General features: G+C 37.0%; 1 protein-coding gene across 9 annotated transcripts in view; it reads left to right on the plus strand.

Moving 5' to 3' along the window:
• GAS2 (growth arrest specific 2) overlaps positions 1-17766 on the plus strand; it is an 87292-nt gene that overhangs the window by 31520 nt on the left and 38006 nt on the right. For all 9 annotated transcript variants that reach the window (XM_015863419.2, XM_015863421.2, XM_015863416.2 and 6 more), the window contains one exon: positions 12409-12550. In XM_015863419.2, the coding sequence (XP_015718905.1) occupies positions 12409-12550 (142 nt within the window). The remainder of the gene's footprint in view (positions 1-12408; positions 12551-17766) is intronic.

Raw genomic sequence — 17766 nt, forward strand, 5'->3', positions numbered from 1 at the left:
CGTGAGATGATGTTTTCATGGCAAGTGAATGAGAAGACTTTGAAGTTGAATCATTCCTTTTCTCTGAGTTCTCAGAGGTTAATCAGGTACATTTCAGCTTAAATCTCTCCTAAAAATACTTATGAATAATGAATCTACATCTAAAATTCAGCCTCATTTTCCAGAAACCTTGTTCTAGATTTGATTTTCCTCTATGAAAGAAGTACACCTACAGAGGAAAAACAGGTTAAAATGTTTGAGTCTTTGAATACTTAATTCATGTATGGATGTAACCATATTCTTCCAATGGAAGCTATGATTATCCTGGTTTAATGAGATTGAACTGAATGTATGCGGGGGGAAAAAAAGCTGTTGTGTATAAAACACTAAATTTTGTTCTCATGCACACATGTACCTAAAACTACATTTTATTTGAATGGGCTTTACGTCTGCTTTACATAAGACCATGAACAATGTAGTAAATGAGTAAATGTAGTATTCCTATGGAGGAGAATGTGGACTAACACTTTAGGATTTAGCTCATTTCCCATACCAACAGTCCCATACTAGTATTTCTCTAACTGTTTACAGGAACTAAAGATGTGTTTATTCTTGTTCTCTTTTTCAATTGTTCCTTTGAATGAAGGTGATTATGTGAATGGAAAAATAATCAGAATTCTGGAGGTTGATGCGATACAACAAATACCTTTGTGTCTCTGAGGAATGCATTGGTGAGATTATCAAATCTTCAGTTTAGAAGATTTGATTCTAATTTATTTTCATGTCGATGAATCATGTAAGTTAAATGACAAATCAATATGTCACTGCAACCCCCATCTATAAGTAATCTAAAAAGGTTGTTTAAGTCAAGGACAGGAGAGAGACTTATACAATTGTTAGAAGGTTACGTTACTTTTGTTTGTAGGACTTTTGCCACATGTATAATTTGTTTTGTCAGTATATTTTCCACCTAAATTGGTCAAATATCAAACTAAGTAGAGAACTAGGAATGTATTTTATAATTCCTTGAGCCGAATGTCTTGGCTAGTGGATGGGACAGATCATGCAGGGTGTAGTTCAAGGACTATTGGCTTAAGTTCCAGCTAAAGGAAAGGACCACTGTATTTTTGAATAGTTTTTGACAAAGTGGTAATAAATATTGAGCTAGTTGTTACAGGTTAAAAAATGAATATTTAATCTATTTGAGTTTCTCTACTGGAATTATCAAAAACTGGGTGCACATTTAATCAGTTTAAATGCAATGAAAAACAAAACAAATATCTATGTTTATTTCTCCTCAAGAAGAAAAGGTTCTGCCTTAATAAAAACATCCCCTCGTTGAATGATTGAGGTGGTCTGCAATGAAAATCAGTAAATTTATAGTTGCCTTTTCTTAGATCGTTCTGAAATACAGTATTGTTTTCTGAACTTACTGCAACAAGGTGTCCTTAAAAGAGTGAACAGACTTAAAAACAGAATCAGGTATGTGCACTCACAATGGGAATGTCTGTAGGTACAGCAGGATTGCATCAATATTCTTTAAATTAGGAAAGGGAATAAGTTTTCCATGAGTAAAGGTGTGTAATTCTAGTTCAATTAGAAAATACTATCACTAAGTTTTATCTTTGGGTGGTCTCTTCTATCTCTCTTTTTTTAGAAGTCTTTCTTTGAATCGTTTGTCTCATGCTACTCTTAGACCCTGGATGGCCAGTTATCTGTGTGCTGTATATGGATTTCCATCAAAAATAGTATTTTGTAAGCTTGGTGCCTTAAGCCTGTCTGTCCAGAGGAAAACTCAGCTACCCCTTATCCATCTATGTGTATGCTACATGGCAGAGCAAAACACTGCGTTGCCTAAGCAGGTCTGGTCTGCCCATGGTTGTGTTCAGGTGATCTCTGTGAGCTGCAAATCTGACTCTCAAGCCAAAATATGGTTAGGCTATGAACAGATTTTCTGTGGTCTGTGGCAGCAATTTGCTTGTCTGCACTCTTGTGCTTTCTGGAGAAGCTATTTGTTTTGCAGCTAAAGCCTGCCGAGCCAATTTCTAATCACGCACAGTAGAGATATGGCCCTCAGTTTCTCAGGAGGATAAAAAAAAATATAGCACAGCACTACCTTTTTGCATATCAATCTTTATAGTGACATCCTAGTGTGGATGCAGGGGGAGAAGAGCAATCTTGTGAAAAGATATGCAAGTCCTAATCCATCTGGAAGGAATTATTTCCACAACACTGGAAAGCCATTTGCTAGCGAATTCCTTGTACCTTTCTCAGACATGTCAATAGCTTGCTGAGTTCCTGCTCACACACACAACTGGATTGCTACCAGGTTTTTTGCAGATACTGTAAGACTGGCCTGCAAATGGTTATGTGAACAAAACCCTATATGCCTCAGCAAGACACTCTTACCACTTATGTGTTTCTGCCTACAGGAGACTTGCATGATAGTATAGGATTCTAAAGAGATAATGGGAGATTTTTGAACTAGTTGAGGATGTTCTGTGGCTGTCTCCTTGGCACCTTCTAAATGATAAGAGTTTAGTAACTTGATGCTTTATGCAGAATGTTGAGGGCAGTGCTACACAGTATTGGGAAAAGCACAGAAACATGATGCTTCTTGAAGATCATCATTCCTACTGATGCTATATATCACTTGGAAAGTGTGGTCTCTTCCATCATTTTATTGTAGCAGAAGTGGTCATTTAATTTCCATGGGAAGTGACCTTGCTCTTTAAAGTAAATCTGAGTTAGGATTCTCTTGCATATCTCACCCTCCACTCCTTCTTTATCTTGCAGAAATATTAAAAGTTTGCGTCTCAAGGTAAATGTCATGAAAAAGCAATGTGTCTATAAACAGCTAATAGCCCAAAGCTCCTGCTTTGGAAAATATGCTAATTCAATTAAAAAGAGAACTGAACTTTGATTACTAACAGCATCACTTAAACAGGAATCATCTCAAGGTTCTGTTGTTTTTTATCTAACTAATAGAGATACCTTACTAATACAATCTTGAAATGAAATACACAAACAGATTCTTCTGAAAACATCAGTTGGAACTTGATTTTTGTTTGAAAAGGATTTTACCATTGTTCCAGCCAGCATGTTGCAGATAGATATATTTTTCCAATAAGTAGTTATGATTATTTCTATTTAGAAATTATATTATAGAATTGTCTGGAACAGAAATGTAACATTGGAAAGTTGAGTGCACATTAGCATATATTTTTTCATTGCTGAGAAAAATCTAAATTAGATCAACCAGCTTTAGCTTAACTGTGCATTAGGTCAAGCTTAGTACCTTGAAGGAAGCAATGAATGAGAGCTGCATAGTTTGATCCTTTTACCAACAGTGAGTCTTCAACTTTAAAAATGAGCCAAAATTTCTAAAATTATAATAGCAAATATACTGCCACACATGACCACTGCAATGCAGGAGGAGAAAACTTTAGTCATTTTTAAGGGTATAAACCAATGTATAAGTATCATAATTACATCTAATTCATTCATTTAAACAAACATATTCCCACTGAGGCTTGTGTAGGTAAATTGGCCTCAACTGCTTTAAGGATAAAGTAAAGCTTTTTAGAGACTGACTTAAGTCTGGCTTGGAAATCTGGCTGTGCAGATTAACATTCCAACATGTTTTTCAAATCATGGATGCTTTTAAATTTTATGCTGGTGTAGAATTCCCCGGACTCTATCAGTTTCCTTGTGGTTTCTAATTGGAGAACTTGTAGAACATCAGTCTTTATCAAAAAGGCAAAGATACAAGGACTTTGGAGAGTCAGACTTACCTGCCGTGAACTACGTGTGAAGTTCTTTCTGAATGTTTTCAGCATCTATGTAAAAATTACATCTTTGTTACACATCTGGAAATAGGAGAAATGAACGCATAAAGCATCTGAGGGGAAAAAAAAATATGTCTTCCTTTAGACAGTGTAGATCTTTATCACAGTCTTCCTTGATGCTTGGCTCATGTTAGCTAAAGCACCATTTGGAACTAATCATTAGAAAGGGCTGGGAACCATCCACAGGCTCCATCCCCACCTCGCGCTTCAAAAGATAGTAAAGTGTGAGATTGATCATCGGGAGAAGCGCTGTAAGAAAAAGAAGACTAATGTGCATGACTGTACCATGGCAGTATACTCAGAATGATAACAATTACATCTATGAATTTGAATGACTGCCTATGTTTGTTATTCAGGCTGCCAACTTAAATTTATCCTCTATAATTCTGCAGATCAAAGGAATGTGTTGGTTGCTTGAATGTTCCTTGTGAATGCATGGAAACATCTTCTGATATGAAATGTTGGGGCCTATACCTTATTTTGATAGACTTGTTTTATTCATACTGAAATTGCGTAAGCACAGTCGTTGCCTTACCTTGGATTCTTCTGGAGTGATTGAGAGGAAAAATTGGTTTTGAAGTTTCTGAGACTAAAATAAGTTGGTTTTGCCAAAATATGATATTTCTCATGTTTGAAAGAATCTTCTCCCTTTCAAGAATATTGATCTTCCTGAAAGGCATGTTAAAGTATGTGAGGAACAAACAGGTGATCTGAGACAGCCAGCATGACTTCACCAAGGGAAGGTCCTGCCAGACCAATCTGGTGACCTTCTGCAATGGAGTAACAGCGTTGGTGGACAAAGGGGAAGGCAGCTGATGTCATCTACCTGGATTTCTGCAAGGTCTCTGACATAATCTCCAACCACATCCTTATCTCTGCATTGGAGAGATATGGATTTGAAGGGTGGACTATTTAGTGGATAAGGAGTTGATTGGAAGGTCACAGCCAGAGGGTTGTTGTCAATGGATCTATGTCCTGGTGGAGACTGGTAATGAGCAGTGTCCCCCAGGGGGTCTGTTTTGAGTCCAGTACTCTTTAACATCTTTATCAGTGACATAGATGATGGGATTGAGTGCATCCTCAGCAAGTTTGCTGATGACACCAAGCTGAGTGTTGTGATTGATAAAGCAGAAGGAAGGGATGCCATCCAGAGGAACCTTGATAAACTTGAAAGGTGGGCCTTTGAGAAAGCAATGAGGTTCAACAAATCAAAGTGCAAACTTAACGTGAGCCAGCAGTGTGCGCTTGTGGCACCTAAGGCCAGTGGTATTTTAGGTTCCATCAGAAGAGGGGTGACCAGTTGGTTGTGGGAGGTGATTGTCCCCCTCTATTCTGCCCTTTTGAGGTGTGTATGGGAAATTGGTAATCACAGCCTGAACCTCTGATTAATCAGCTGAGGCAAGTGTTGGGCCAGCTGTGGGAGCACAGGTGAGAGTAATTTAGCTGTGCTCCTGGAAGGAGTGGAGCTTGACTCCACCTCCTCTAGACCTCATTTAAGGGCTGACCACCACTAAGGCGGCATTTCTTGGAGACTGCAGCCTGTTCAGCATTTCCCAGTGAAGGCATCCATACCGGTGAGTCTTTCCTTGTAAATAACCATTTGAATATCCGTTACCATCTTTGTATCGTTCCACCTTGCAAGGCTTTATCTGGAGTACTGCATCCAAGTCCAGGCACCCCGATGCAGGGAAGATGTGAAGCTTTTGTAGTGAGTTCAGAGGAGTGCCACAAAGATGATCCAAGGGCTGGAACACCTTTCTTATGAAGACAGGGAGCCTGGCTGTGGCCTTCCAGTATTTATTTAAAGGGAGTTGATAAACACGAGGGAAATAAACTTTTTGCATGCGTAGTTGGTAATAAGACAAGGGGAATGGTTTTAAACTAAGGAAAGGAGAGTTAGATTAGATGTCAGCAGAAATATTTTACTGAGAAAGTGAGGGGGTCTCAGGTTACCCAGAGACATTATGGATTCTCCGTTTCTGGAGGTGTTTAAGGCCAGGTTGGCTGGGGAATTAAAAAAATCCCAATCTAAACATAAATTCCGAAAACCAAAGGTGTAAGGATACTACTCAGAACACTTATTGAATGAGAACGAACTCCTAGCTGTAAGGCTTTGCCATGATATGTCTTAATTATACTCCTTTTTATTTACAGAATTCTAATGAACTTTTCGTTTATTTAGTTAGTAATCTTTCTCTTCAGAATTTATTTTGTGGCTTTTAAAAGCACCTGTGGCACACTGGAATTTTTGGAACATAGATTAATGCAAGCAATGTTTTCAATAGATTCTTGCAGTTTGTGAACTACTTCTAAAATGTATTTGAAAGATGATCAAGAAATGCGACTTTGTCACTAGATTCAAATTATATAACTAAAATTAAAGGTGTGCAGTTGAGGATGATTTTAAGTTAGAGTAGTTTTTCACAATTATTTATTAAACCCAATGTAAGGGAAATGGTTGATCACAGCCTGAACCTCTGATTAACCAGCTGAGACAAGAGTTGGGTCAGCTGTGGGAGCACAGGTGAAGGTAAATAAGCTGTGCTCCTGTAAGGGGTGGAGCTTGACTCCACCTCCTCCAGATCCCATTTAAGGGCTGACCACCACTAAGGTAGCATCTCTTTTTGGAGATGGTTCCTTTGTGGGGTTCTTTGGTGAGCCTTGGCACCAGTGAGCATCCTTTCTTGGCTGAAGGCTTCAGAGTTGGTGAGTCCTTTTCCTTAGATATCCTCTGGCTATCTATTTCCAATTGTATTTGTATTATTCTATCTGTAGAATATACTTGTATTATTTCAACCATGCAACACTATATTGGTATTATTTCCACTGTACACCCCCATCTTCTTGAGCTGATAACCATGGTTTTTATCTGCTGCTGAATGACCAGTAAGCTCTGTCCTGAACAGAGCCCTTGGAAGAAAGCTGTAAACAAAGTCTTAGCTTTTAAATGCATATTATTGTTAAATTAAGCTTACTCTACACATACACTCTTCTGTCTTAAGTAGTGTAGCAGAAGTGGTAAATTATGGCTTGATTGATCAACTGGTGGGAAGGCAGAGCCAAACCAGGGGAGCTAAGATGCAGCTGAATGACCAGGAGGGCTGGAGCCAGGATCTGCCACTTCCCACAACTTGTTTAATGTCTGGCAGTGCAGGCAAGGATGTTTTGTTGTAGATTCCTGCCTGCTGGAGGTGTATTGAAGGTAAGCAGTTTTTCTTCTTTTGTTTTTGTATACACAGCTGCTGTGTTTAGTCTTGGTCTTATTTGGTATAGCCTAGGGTTGTGCCACCCCACTACTATCGCTGTACATTTCATCACATAATATCATTACAAGTAGTTATAACTAGTGCTGCTTGGAAGGAATGAGAGACTATATTCAACTGATACCATGGCTAAGACTGCATCCTTAAGTCTGTATTTATTTTAACATTGTACTCTTTAACTTTATATGAAACCACAATTATGTGATCTATTTCTGTTTTCATGCCATAAATCTGTTGGGCCTTCCAGAGATATCTCTATTACTTCATTAAAATCTAGGAAGATGATAATGAGTCGTTTTTGGCTTTCGATGATCTCTGCAGTGATTGCATAGGGTAAAAATCTGGTTACCATATGATCTTGAACTGGGAATTCAACCTGCTACTCCATTCAAACGGCATCTTACTGCAGCACTTAGGATGATGATGCAAAGGCTACCTATCACGGAAAGACACTTGATGTTTAACCAATTATGACATTAGCTGCTTAGAGGTGCTGCCTTTGTTGCAAATGCAGCATCACATTTCATATGTCTGGAAGCTATTTCTGTTTCCACGTTGAAAAAGATTTCACAATTTCTATTGATCACTTCAAAATTTCTATGTTGAGTTTCTGTTTTAAATTTCCCTGCATTAATTTTTATTGTATCTTCAGAAGAACTGGAGGGGATTGTATTCTTTTTTTTTCTTTAAGTTTTGGGTTTTTTTGATGGGAGAGGTTGTATTTTCTAACTCCAAGTATGTATTTTCATAGTCAGAATTATCTGTATCCATTTTGTTTATTTAGTACATTGTTTTAACTGAGTAAGTTCTATGCCTTAGTAAATAGAGTAGGGAGGGGGAAAAGGGGCACTTGAGGTCCACCTTATCAATGAGTAATTGTTTTTTGTTGCAGGAATTAGTTTAATTTATTCATTGTTCATGCTTGCCTGTGAACTTTGCTTTTCACTAAATCTGCAGTGCAGTGTAAGGTAAAATTCCTTTGCTAGAGTTAGAAAATGGGATACCTCTTCTGTGAATTATAAATGGAGTCTGATGTCTTTCAAGTTTGAGTTTCTGAAGAACTAAGAATAACAGGAGGGACTTTTAAAGGTTCCTTCCAACTCTGAGGTTTCTATGATTCTACAGCAATTGAGTTAATGTGTTTGGGTAGGCATATCCTCACTCTGCTATGAAGTGAACAGCAGTCATTCAAATATTAAGTTTGTCTAGCAGTGAGCTTTGGTTGATTTACATTGAACAAATTAATAAAGGACAAGTACAAAAATAATTCACAGAGAAGGTAATGGCTGGACTTCTGTTTTTGTATTTCATAGTCTAAGAGCAAATACATGGGGAGGAGGACTTCTATAAGACTAACAGGTGAAAAATGGCAGCAGAATTTAAGAAGTAGAAGAGTATGTCAGTAGCTACTGTTGAAGTTAAAGGCAAATTTATAGGAAGTTATGCGACAGATACATGTTATATCTCACTTATGTAGTTAATTTTCACTGTTAACTAATACTTGTGTAATAATAGTAAATTGGTACCCCCTACACGCTGATACATTCAGATACTGCACTCTCAACAGTCTCCAAACTTGTTTTGCTTATTGTTGGTCATTAGATGATAAAAGTTATTTTTTCCTATGAGTGGCTATCTAGACCTCTTCCATAACAAAACTGCTAATCTTGTTCCTTGTGAAAACCCAAGTGAGAGAGGCAGTTCAGAAAAGCTGTGCAATCCCTTATTCAGAGAGGTTGTGATATGGTTAGGAATTTTAAAAATGTTACTCAAATCTGCTTTTAAAGATGTGCTTTTCCTTGTTTTTTTTTTTTGGAACTACGATTGAAAAATACCTTTTTCTGTGTAATTTCAGTGCATTGGTGTAAAAGAGTCCCTTTTGGGTTTAGTAGAGAACCTGACAGCATTTTTCCAGGATTGCGTCATATGTTTCACTCACACTTTCACATCCTGCATTAAACCACATGCATGCACATCAACAAGACAAGATGGTAGAAGGAGGGTAACTGGGGAACTGTTTTCATGATATTTGATCGGAGCAATTGCAGCCACTGCTGTTTCAAAGCAACTGTGGTTATACTATACTATGTCAACAAAAGTCAGTTGTGCCATATGGAAATATAATTACTTCAGAATGATCTGTTAGAAAGCACTTGCAAGATATTCAGGCCATTTGTACAAATCAGTAAAGAATACTCATGTATGAAAGCTTTCATAAATAAGAGCTTTCATGAGTTGAAAAATTATGGTGATAGTTTTGGAATTATTAAAAAGAAAAAAACAACTAGGCTTGTACTTAAAAGGTGGTAGGGGGATTTATTAGGTGATAAGAAAATACCAGTATTTCCCTGTGATTTCTGTGACCAACTTGGTCGTGCCCTTGCTGAATAGAAGGGACGTTTTGCTGTTCTCTTCCGCTTCTAGCATTGTTGGAAATGGGATGGCATACAGAATGCTGTATGTTAGTGAGGCTATGCGGTGCTGGGGATATTGGTCTTTGTTATTATTGTTCCATATAATGACTACAAGGTGATGATTTTTTTTCTCTTCAATGATGTAAGGTTTTCCCCTTCTGCAGCCAGTGCGTGTCTTGTTTTTACTTTTGAGTGTTTTCCACTTTTGAGTTTACTAGAAGACTGTCTGTTACTCTGCAAGTAGAGAATATCGTGGTTTTGTTAAGTATGATAAATGTGTGTCTAGATTCTCTTCTCTTACAGTTAAAGCTGTCTGTAGCTTTAACTGTAAAAACATTATATTTTAAAAGGCTTTGAATTCTTTTAATTGTATAGGAACTGTTATTAGGTCCATGGATGTCTAAACTTCACAGCGATGTTAGGTTTGTTGATGGGCTTAAAGGTCTGTCTTGCTAAAGTATAGATGTCTTATTTATGTAAATTAAGTTTTACATAGTTTATTTACTGACTATAAGTGCGTAGATGACTGATGCATAAGCCATCTATTCTGAAGAGCTGTTATAGAAATACGTTTAGTATGCAGTCATTGTGACCAACCTATATCTGCAGTTGTATATTATTTAGAACCAAATTTCTTCCAATGTTGTTAATAACGGAGAGAAACAGTGACCCAGGGGATGCCTTCCTGACAGGCATTACAAAGCTTTCCCAACAGCCCCCAGTAAGAATGGCAGCATCATCTTGGCCATCTCCTTGGCCCTTGCTGTTCTTGTGCTACTGAGGGCATCCCCAGAGAGCAGTCCCAGGCCAGCACTGCTTTCTGACCCCGTATGCTCTGGTCTGAGTAAGGCAGGTTGCCTGTGCCTACAGTGGGAGGAAATCTCCTTTGATTGCTAGCTGGCACCCACCAGCCCCTTAGCTTAATAGTTGCTTGCTTTTGTGTTTTTTGCCCTTCCTCCTAGTTCAGGTTTCCTGAATTAATATGAAGGTTTTACCACAGACTTCTAGAGCACCTGTAACATGACCAGAAAGAATAAGGATTGTTTCTTGGGAGATGTGGTAGGATAAAGTAAATAAAGAAACAGAAAACAGAGAATTGAGTGGAAGGAAAGAAACCTGCTATGATTTCACCCGTTGCATCTGTCTGAGCTGTTCCTGGACTTCATGAGCAGTTTTTGCCTTGGAGAAGACTAGCTAGTTTTCTACAAAGAAGAGCATCAAGTAACTCTCAATGCATTGTGGAAAATCCAGCAATGGAAACTGAGGGGTTGAGCTGGGAAGCATCAATATTTGACAACGCAGGTACCTTTTGAAAGGAAAACTCTATGTGGCTTCATCTTCTTTCCATGCTCTCTTGAAGTACCTAATACACAAGTCTGCAGGTGCCAGGAACACTGGAAATAGCTTCTATCATTTTATTCCTGTCCTAGTGCTTTTAATCTCTTATGCGGTTATCCAGGATGCAAGTTTTAAATTGGATGTAGCCATTCAAAAATTCCACAGCACATGGATTCAACGGGTATAGTCTGATATCTGTACACTAACCTGTTTACTCAGACAGTTCAGTGTTCGCATATCACAACACAGATTCAGTGGTCCGAATGTAGGTGTTGTATTAAAAGAGTTTTGTTGTATTAAAGAGTTTCCTTGTTGGATATTATGTTGTTTTTTTAAAAACTATCACATAAAACTGATCAGTTTTAACAGATCAGTGGTGTGTATGTATCCTGCAATTATGCTGCTGGTGTATCTCTAACACAGTTTCTCTATTCTTTCTAAGGACTAAGTCTATAAGTACTGTTATGGGTAAAATAGCAGCAGATCTTATAAAGGGAAGCCTACTCCTGTGCTCCTCTTCTTTTCCTGTATTTCCAGGAATTATTCTGGAACTTTTTAACACGAAAATTTGCATGTAGATCCAGGAACTAACAGACACACATCTTCAGTTTCCTACTTTCTTCACTCAATTGTAATTAACTACTGACCCCAAAACAGAGATTTTTCATAAATCAGTCATAATGGAAAAGCAGCATGTGAAAATCAGCATGGAGCTGAATTCCTCTATGATTTAAAATGTCTGAAGTTCCACAGTGATAATATGTCAGTCGTTGTTCTGAAATGAGAGATGACTGTTTTTTGGATAAGTCTTATATGAGAACTAGATGCTGAATTCCTGGTGTATGTCTCAGTAAAGGTACCAAAGCAAGTAATGAGTTTGCTGTGATGATTACTCTTGCTCAAGAATTATGTGTTATGGTAATAGTAACTCCTCAGGTATCTGAGCTATCAAGATAACTGGTGCAGTGAGAGACTGTACTAGACCTTGATCTTGTAGCAAATAGACTACGTTTTGGTGTTGTATAAATGGGGCTGTGTATAGAGTTGGGAGTTGGTACCATTTCTTTTATATTTTATGGTCTTTTGTCCTTGAGACTGAAAATTTTATACCATTATCAAGCTAGAGGAAGATTGTAAAAGCTCTTCTAATGTGGGAGATCTCAAGCTGGATCAAGTTTGCCTTAGTTTTAGGAACACTGAGAAAATTATTCAAATCTTTCTTTATAACATTATGCTCTTGTTTTTTTTGGGGTTTTTTTTTGTTTTTTTTTGTTTTTAATTCAGTGAACTGGTCCAAACATTAAATACCAACATTCTTGTTGCTAATATTTGTTAAGAAAAAATATAATAGGATTGCTATTAGCAATTCAGTTCTAAACTGTGGATCACATGTCCAGTCAAAGCATTTTTGAAATATCTCTGCATTTGACAGCTTTGTGTTATGGAGTTCACTTCCCATTTACTTAGAATTCTTTAAAAGTACAAGGAAATGTGTTGGTAGCATATTAATTAAGTATTATGAAATCAATACCTGTTATCTAATAAAATTCTTCTGTTTTTTTTCAGACCTTGCCAGTACGGAGGATTCCTTGCAAAGCCAATGCACCTTCAGGGTCTTTTTTTGCACGAGACAACACAGCAAATTTCTTGTCCTGGTGCAGAGATGTAGGGGTGGATGATACCTGCCTGTTTGAATCGGAGGGTTTGGGTATGTATGTATTTATATAGTAGTTAGTAAAGCGCTCATTGCTTGTATTTTACTTTAAAAGAGAGAATGGCTTTTCTGATACATTCTGACTCCAAATCTTACCAAATGAAGTATCCATCAAGTCAAGATGCGTTTAATTCAGTTTTAAGCGGACCTTAAGTAAACCACAAATCTTTCCATGTTTTCTTGCATACACACCCACTTTTCCAATCAGGGAATGTTATTCCTTTGTTCAGAGATACATAAGTCCTTTCCTGTTCTAGGAGAGTAGGATACATGTGTATTCTCAGTTCTTGTTACAGATTTTTAGCTGTTAGAGCAGATTCTTGGTGCGTTGCTCAGGAGGCAAGAAAATAGTGTTTTGTTCTGTGTCCCATGCTGACCTTCTTCTCAGCTGATTCTGATGGCATGCAGCTCAGGACAGAAGTTAGCTAGCACTAGTGCTTCAGGGAGCTCCATCAGAAGAATTGAACTGTTTAGGAAATCATTCTTAGGAATGATTGTTTAGGAAGTTTAGAACTGTTTCTTCAAGATTTAGTTTCAGGTGCATTATGAAACGAACAGAATCGAATGAGTGTTTATTATCTGAACTCAGACCAAATTGTGAAGTAGTTGTAATGATTAAAAATCCTCAGATTCTGCAGAAGTTAAATGAACACGTTTTGCTTTATCAAGAGGATTGTTTTGTTTCTCGAAAGACCTTTGACCACACAACCAAGTTACTTATCTATGTTGCAATTGATCCATTATCTTTCTTTTATAGTCTCTGTCTTCTAGCACAACTGTTTCTGAAACTTCTCCCTTTGTCTGTTCTTTTATCATGCAAGTGCTTGAGTGTTTTTTTTAACTTATATATTATGCAGAGAAAATGTGTGTGAGAGAAGAAATTGGTATGGAAAAAACGACAAAATAATTGAGCATATTATGTGTTGTCTCTGTGTTGTTAATTAAATCCCCAAGATGAAATTTTTCTTGCCCATGGTAAATCACATGGCAAACAAGCAGTCATACTTAAAAAGTTTCACACTGATGCAGATGTTAAATGCTACCTGGTGTTACAAACTCAAGAAGAAAGGAAACACAGATGTCCAGTGGCTTAAAATCTGTAAAACCACCTCTAGTTAATTTAACACCTAGACAAATTTAGTCTTGGTATTTATGTGGCAGAATCAGTGGCTTTACATGATTCTAATATCAGGCTAATGGCATAATTGAGAGCGTATTTACAGTGAGTTTCTTGTGCATTGATAGGAAATCAGATGTTATTTGGAGATTAAATCAGCATAGCTTATTCATTAAATAATGCAGTTCCCTGCATAAGTTAATTTTACACATACTCAGAGCAAATACACCTGGAAAGCTAGTGCTAAAGATTACTTGAGCTTTCAGAAAAGGGGAGAGCAGTGTGTCCAAATACACAGTGCACAGACCAGATGTGGATCTAATAGGTTGGCTTGATTACTGAATGATTTTTCTCAGTGACAAGTTCTTTTGCTGCTCTGTGTTACTGTACATGGAAAGTACATGTTGAAACAATTTACGGTGCTGTAAATGGAATTAGAACTTGATAATGGCTTGACCTATTTTTCTTAAATTGACAGGGTGATAGTGACCATGCTGTTTCCAAACAAGACAAAAATAGAAGTTGGTGTTTTCCCTCCGTTGGAGGTTAGATGTGGAAAAGTTAATTTGGATTGAGTAATATTTTCATTACTACAATAGAAATAGAGATGAATTATAACAGTTACTAATTGAAAGACTTTATGTTCTGCTTTCTCCCACAAATCACTTTTGTCCTGCACGGGTGATATAAATTCAGTATAGGTACGTAATATAAAAGATTCAGCTCATGGTGTTGGAACATATGCAAATGGCATGAAGGAGTTCACACTGCCTCATAATGTCTGCTATTCTTTTTAGGATTGAGAATTCTGAAACTGTGGTTACAAAGATCAACTTTTTTCTGTCCTCTATGGCTAATAAACAGTAGTGATGCTTAAAACTGATGTGATAATGCAGATAGTTTTGAGAAACTTTTTCTAACCTGTATTAATGGTTTGTACTTGATTTGGTTTTCATTCTCCTTTTTTACTCTATTTTACCAGCCTTATGGGATGTAAATACTTCGTTTATCTGCCTGTAGTGATATTTTCATGTCATTGTATCACACAAAACTTTTCTTGGCCTTTTCTCAGCAAATTCCCACTCTTACAGTTTTAGAATAAAGTTGAATATTGATTGCACTGAAACACTTGAATAATAGATTTTGACATTACAAAATTTTTTAGAGATTCCAAGTCCATTCCGAAATTAGTAAAAATTTACGTGTATTAGCCAAGAAAATATTGATTACTTCTAATTGCCCAGAATTGTTCTCATCCTGGTGAGATCTGATGTCTTTGACATCAAGTGAGAGTAACAACACATGGATGCATTCACAATTTAAGCACTTGCATTGAAGTCATATGAAGGTTTTCCTTCATATGGAGTGGAATATTGTGAAACAAACACTATGCAGCCTGTAACTGGTAAAAGCTTGCAGGTAATAGCTGTCAATAGGAATTTTGAGTGTTCCTTGAGTCTGTCTTCCTGTAAATGGTTACATTCTAGGGCTAATCCAGGCAGTAAGGTGAGTAGACTTGCTTGTGTCCCTGTGTTCTAGTCTGTTGTCTGTAGACTTACTTAATAATTTCATTAAGCTTAAGCACTGGTTAAAATGCTAGATTTAAAATGTAACCTGCTCTTATAATATTACTGTTTTTCTTGCTATGTCATGAGTCAGTAATATGATGTACTATCTTTTGCTGGCAGTTATGATGCTTTAACATAGTTTAAAAGAAACCCAGCATATTGGAAGCACAGTAATAAAATTAGAGCTGAATCAGCAATCTATATGTGTTTTACACTTTGCACTTTGTGGAGAGATGTGGAAGAAAAATCTGAAGAGTCAATGCCTCCACAAAGAAAGGGTGGATAGTTTGCCTGATGGATAAGCCACAAAAAGCGTTTACATCTTTAATGTGTTTAACAATGCTGTATGTAGAGATATATTGAATATTGCAAGGTAGGGGGGAGACTCTTACTCCTTCCTGCATCCACTGACCAATTTCAAGAGGGTTTTTTATAATCAGTATTTTTATAGTTAGCATATTTAAAGAAGTAGCTTTGTTAGTATGAAAAATTATTATCTGAAGTAAAACTACTAGCATCTGGTCAAATCTCGAGATGCAGTCTTTGAATGGGATTCTCAGTTATACCAGAGGTATATTTATCCCAAAACTAGGACATGAAACTCCTTGCTGCCTAAGAAATGTAGTACCCTCTGTAACTCTCCTGTTTCCACATAATGTGTCTATTTGGTAAATTCCACCTTTGTAGGTTTTAGGGCAGTAGATCCATACAGCTATGATAATACAATTTATGAAAGCATTCTTGATGAAGATATTTGTAATTGTGGCGCTCAAACCTGAAGAGCATAATTGCTGAAGAAAACAGTGAGAATGGTAAGATTTTCTATGATTGCCTCAGTTAACTGAACTTAAAGCTGAAGTTACGAACTCATCTTTGGTAACGGTGTTGTTGGATGATTGTAGGACTTGGAACCAGTGAATGTGCTGCATCTCTTCTATGATCAAGTGTCTACTCAGCAAGAAAAGGGTTTGCCACTGATTGTTGCCAGCATGCTAGTGTGTCATTCATTCTGGAAGTTGTTGGATATTGTAGTAACGTTTTGCACTCGTGTTTTGATACTGTGTGTGCACACAATGCGTGATGTGAGCTTTTTTTGATGCAATTTCTTGATTACAGTTCAACTGATGAGTTCCTTGAATAAAAGTGCATACTTTAAAGGAAATAGTGAACTTAAACATAAGCACTTCTGAACTCCAGTCGAATATTACTTTTTTGGCTTTAAAAATAGAAACAACAAAACTATACAAAACAATTAAATGTGGATTGATTGAAGTCATTATTTCTAGTGGCAAATGGCTTGCTTTATTTATTTATTTTTGTAAATTTTTACTCAAATTTTTGTGTTGACTGTTCTTTCAGTTACACGCTATTACATTTTACATAGTTGCATCAAAATAAGGCTTTGTCCCACCTTTCACAGCATTTCACTAAACAACTTATACAATCTTTTGATGTTGTGTTTTGAGGACTATAGAAGCATCCTGGATGTTATTACCATTGGATTAACATTCTAATTCAAGTAAATTATTAGTGTTTAGATGATCTCTAGGGACGAAGTCTGTACTATCCATAGAGTTACTGTTTGAAACTTTGTTTTGAGGGTTCTGTAGCTGATAGTGCTGAAATGGAGAGTGGGGAGAATGCTCTGCCTTGATTTAAGTATGTCATATTATAACTGCTTTTGATGCAGTAGAGAAGATACGTTTGAGATCAACTGAAAAGATAAAGGTTGTCAAAGAGTAAAGTAAGACCACAGGGAAAAAAGAGCAAGACTGCTGAAGGATCTTTGAGGAAGAAAGTAAGAAAGTGAAAGACAATGGGAAGGAACTACCTTCTGAAAAGCCCTCCCTAGACACATATGAATTATGGTAATTGAAAGTATATCATCATAAATATTAAACATCCATCTCTTCACATCAGAAGCAGGAATCATACTCATCTTTTATTCAGTTTTTTGAGATGAAAAAATTGTGCTTTAAAAGCAACAACAACAACAAACCTGCTACAAGCCAAGTCTTGAAACTGATCAGGCAGTGTTAAGAAGCTTCTTTCTGTATCACAAGTGTTCTGCTGTCTTTTAATTTAATAAATATATATTATATATGTATATTACATGTGATATATATTATATATATCACATCTAATTTCTTACTTAAACTAAGAGTTTTCAGAATGTGCTCAGCAGTGATGTCTTGTTTCTGCATAGCCCTGGGTGTGACAACCACTGTTTCTCTGCTCTCTGGACTTTTCCTGGAGCAGTGCAAGATGCAGAAATGCAAGGAGCAAGAGGCAGGGAAACAATGAAGCAGAAGGAAGGAGAACAAGGGAAGAGCCTGTAAGAAGATAAATGGGTAGCAGCAAGATGGAGGCAGCGTGAAGAAAGAAGACAGAGCCATAGAGAAGCAGGGGTAAAAAACTTGCTTTGAGCTGAAAAGAAAGTATTGCTGAAAAAAAGTTTCTGGAAGTAGCTGGAAAAGACACATGCAATGAGAACAACAGATAAGTATTTGAAACCAATTAAGTGG

The sequence above is a fragment of the Coturnix japonica genome, chromosome 5 (assembly GCF_001577835.2).
Source record: "Coturnix japonica isolate 7356 chromosome 5, Coturnix japonica 2.1, whole genome shotgun sequence".
Taxonomy (NCBI): Eukaryota; Metazoa; Chordata; class Aves; order Galliformes; family Phasianidae; genus Coturnix; species Coturnix japonica.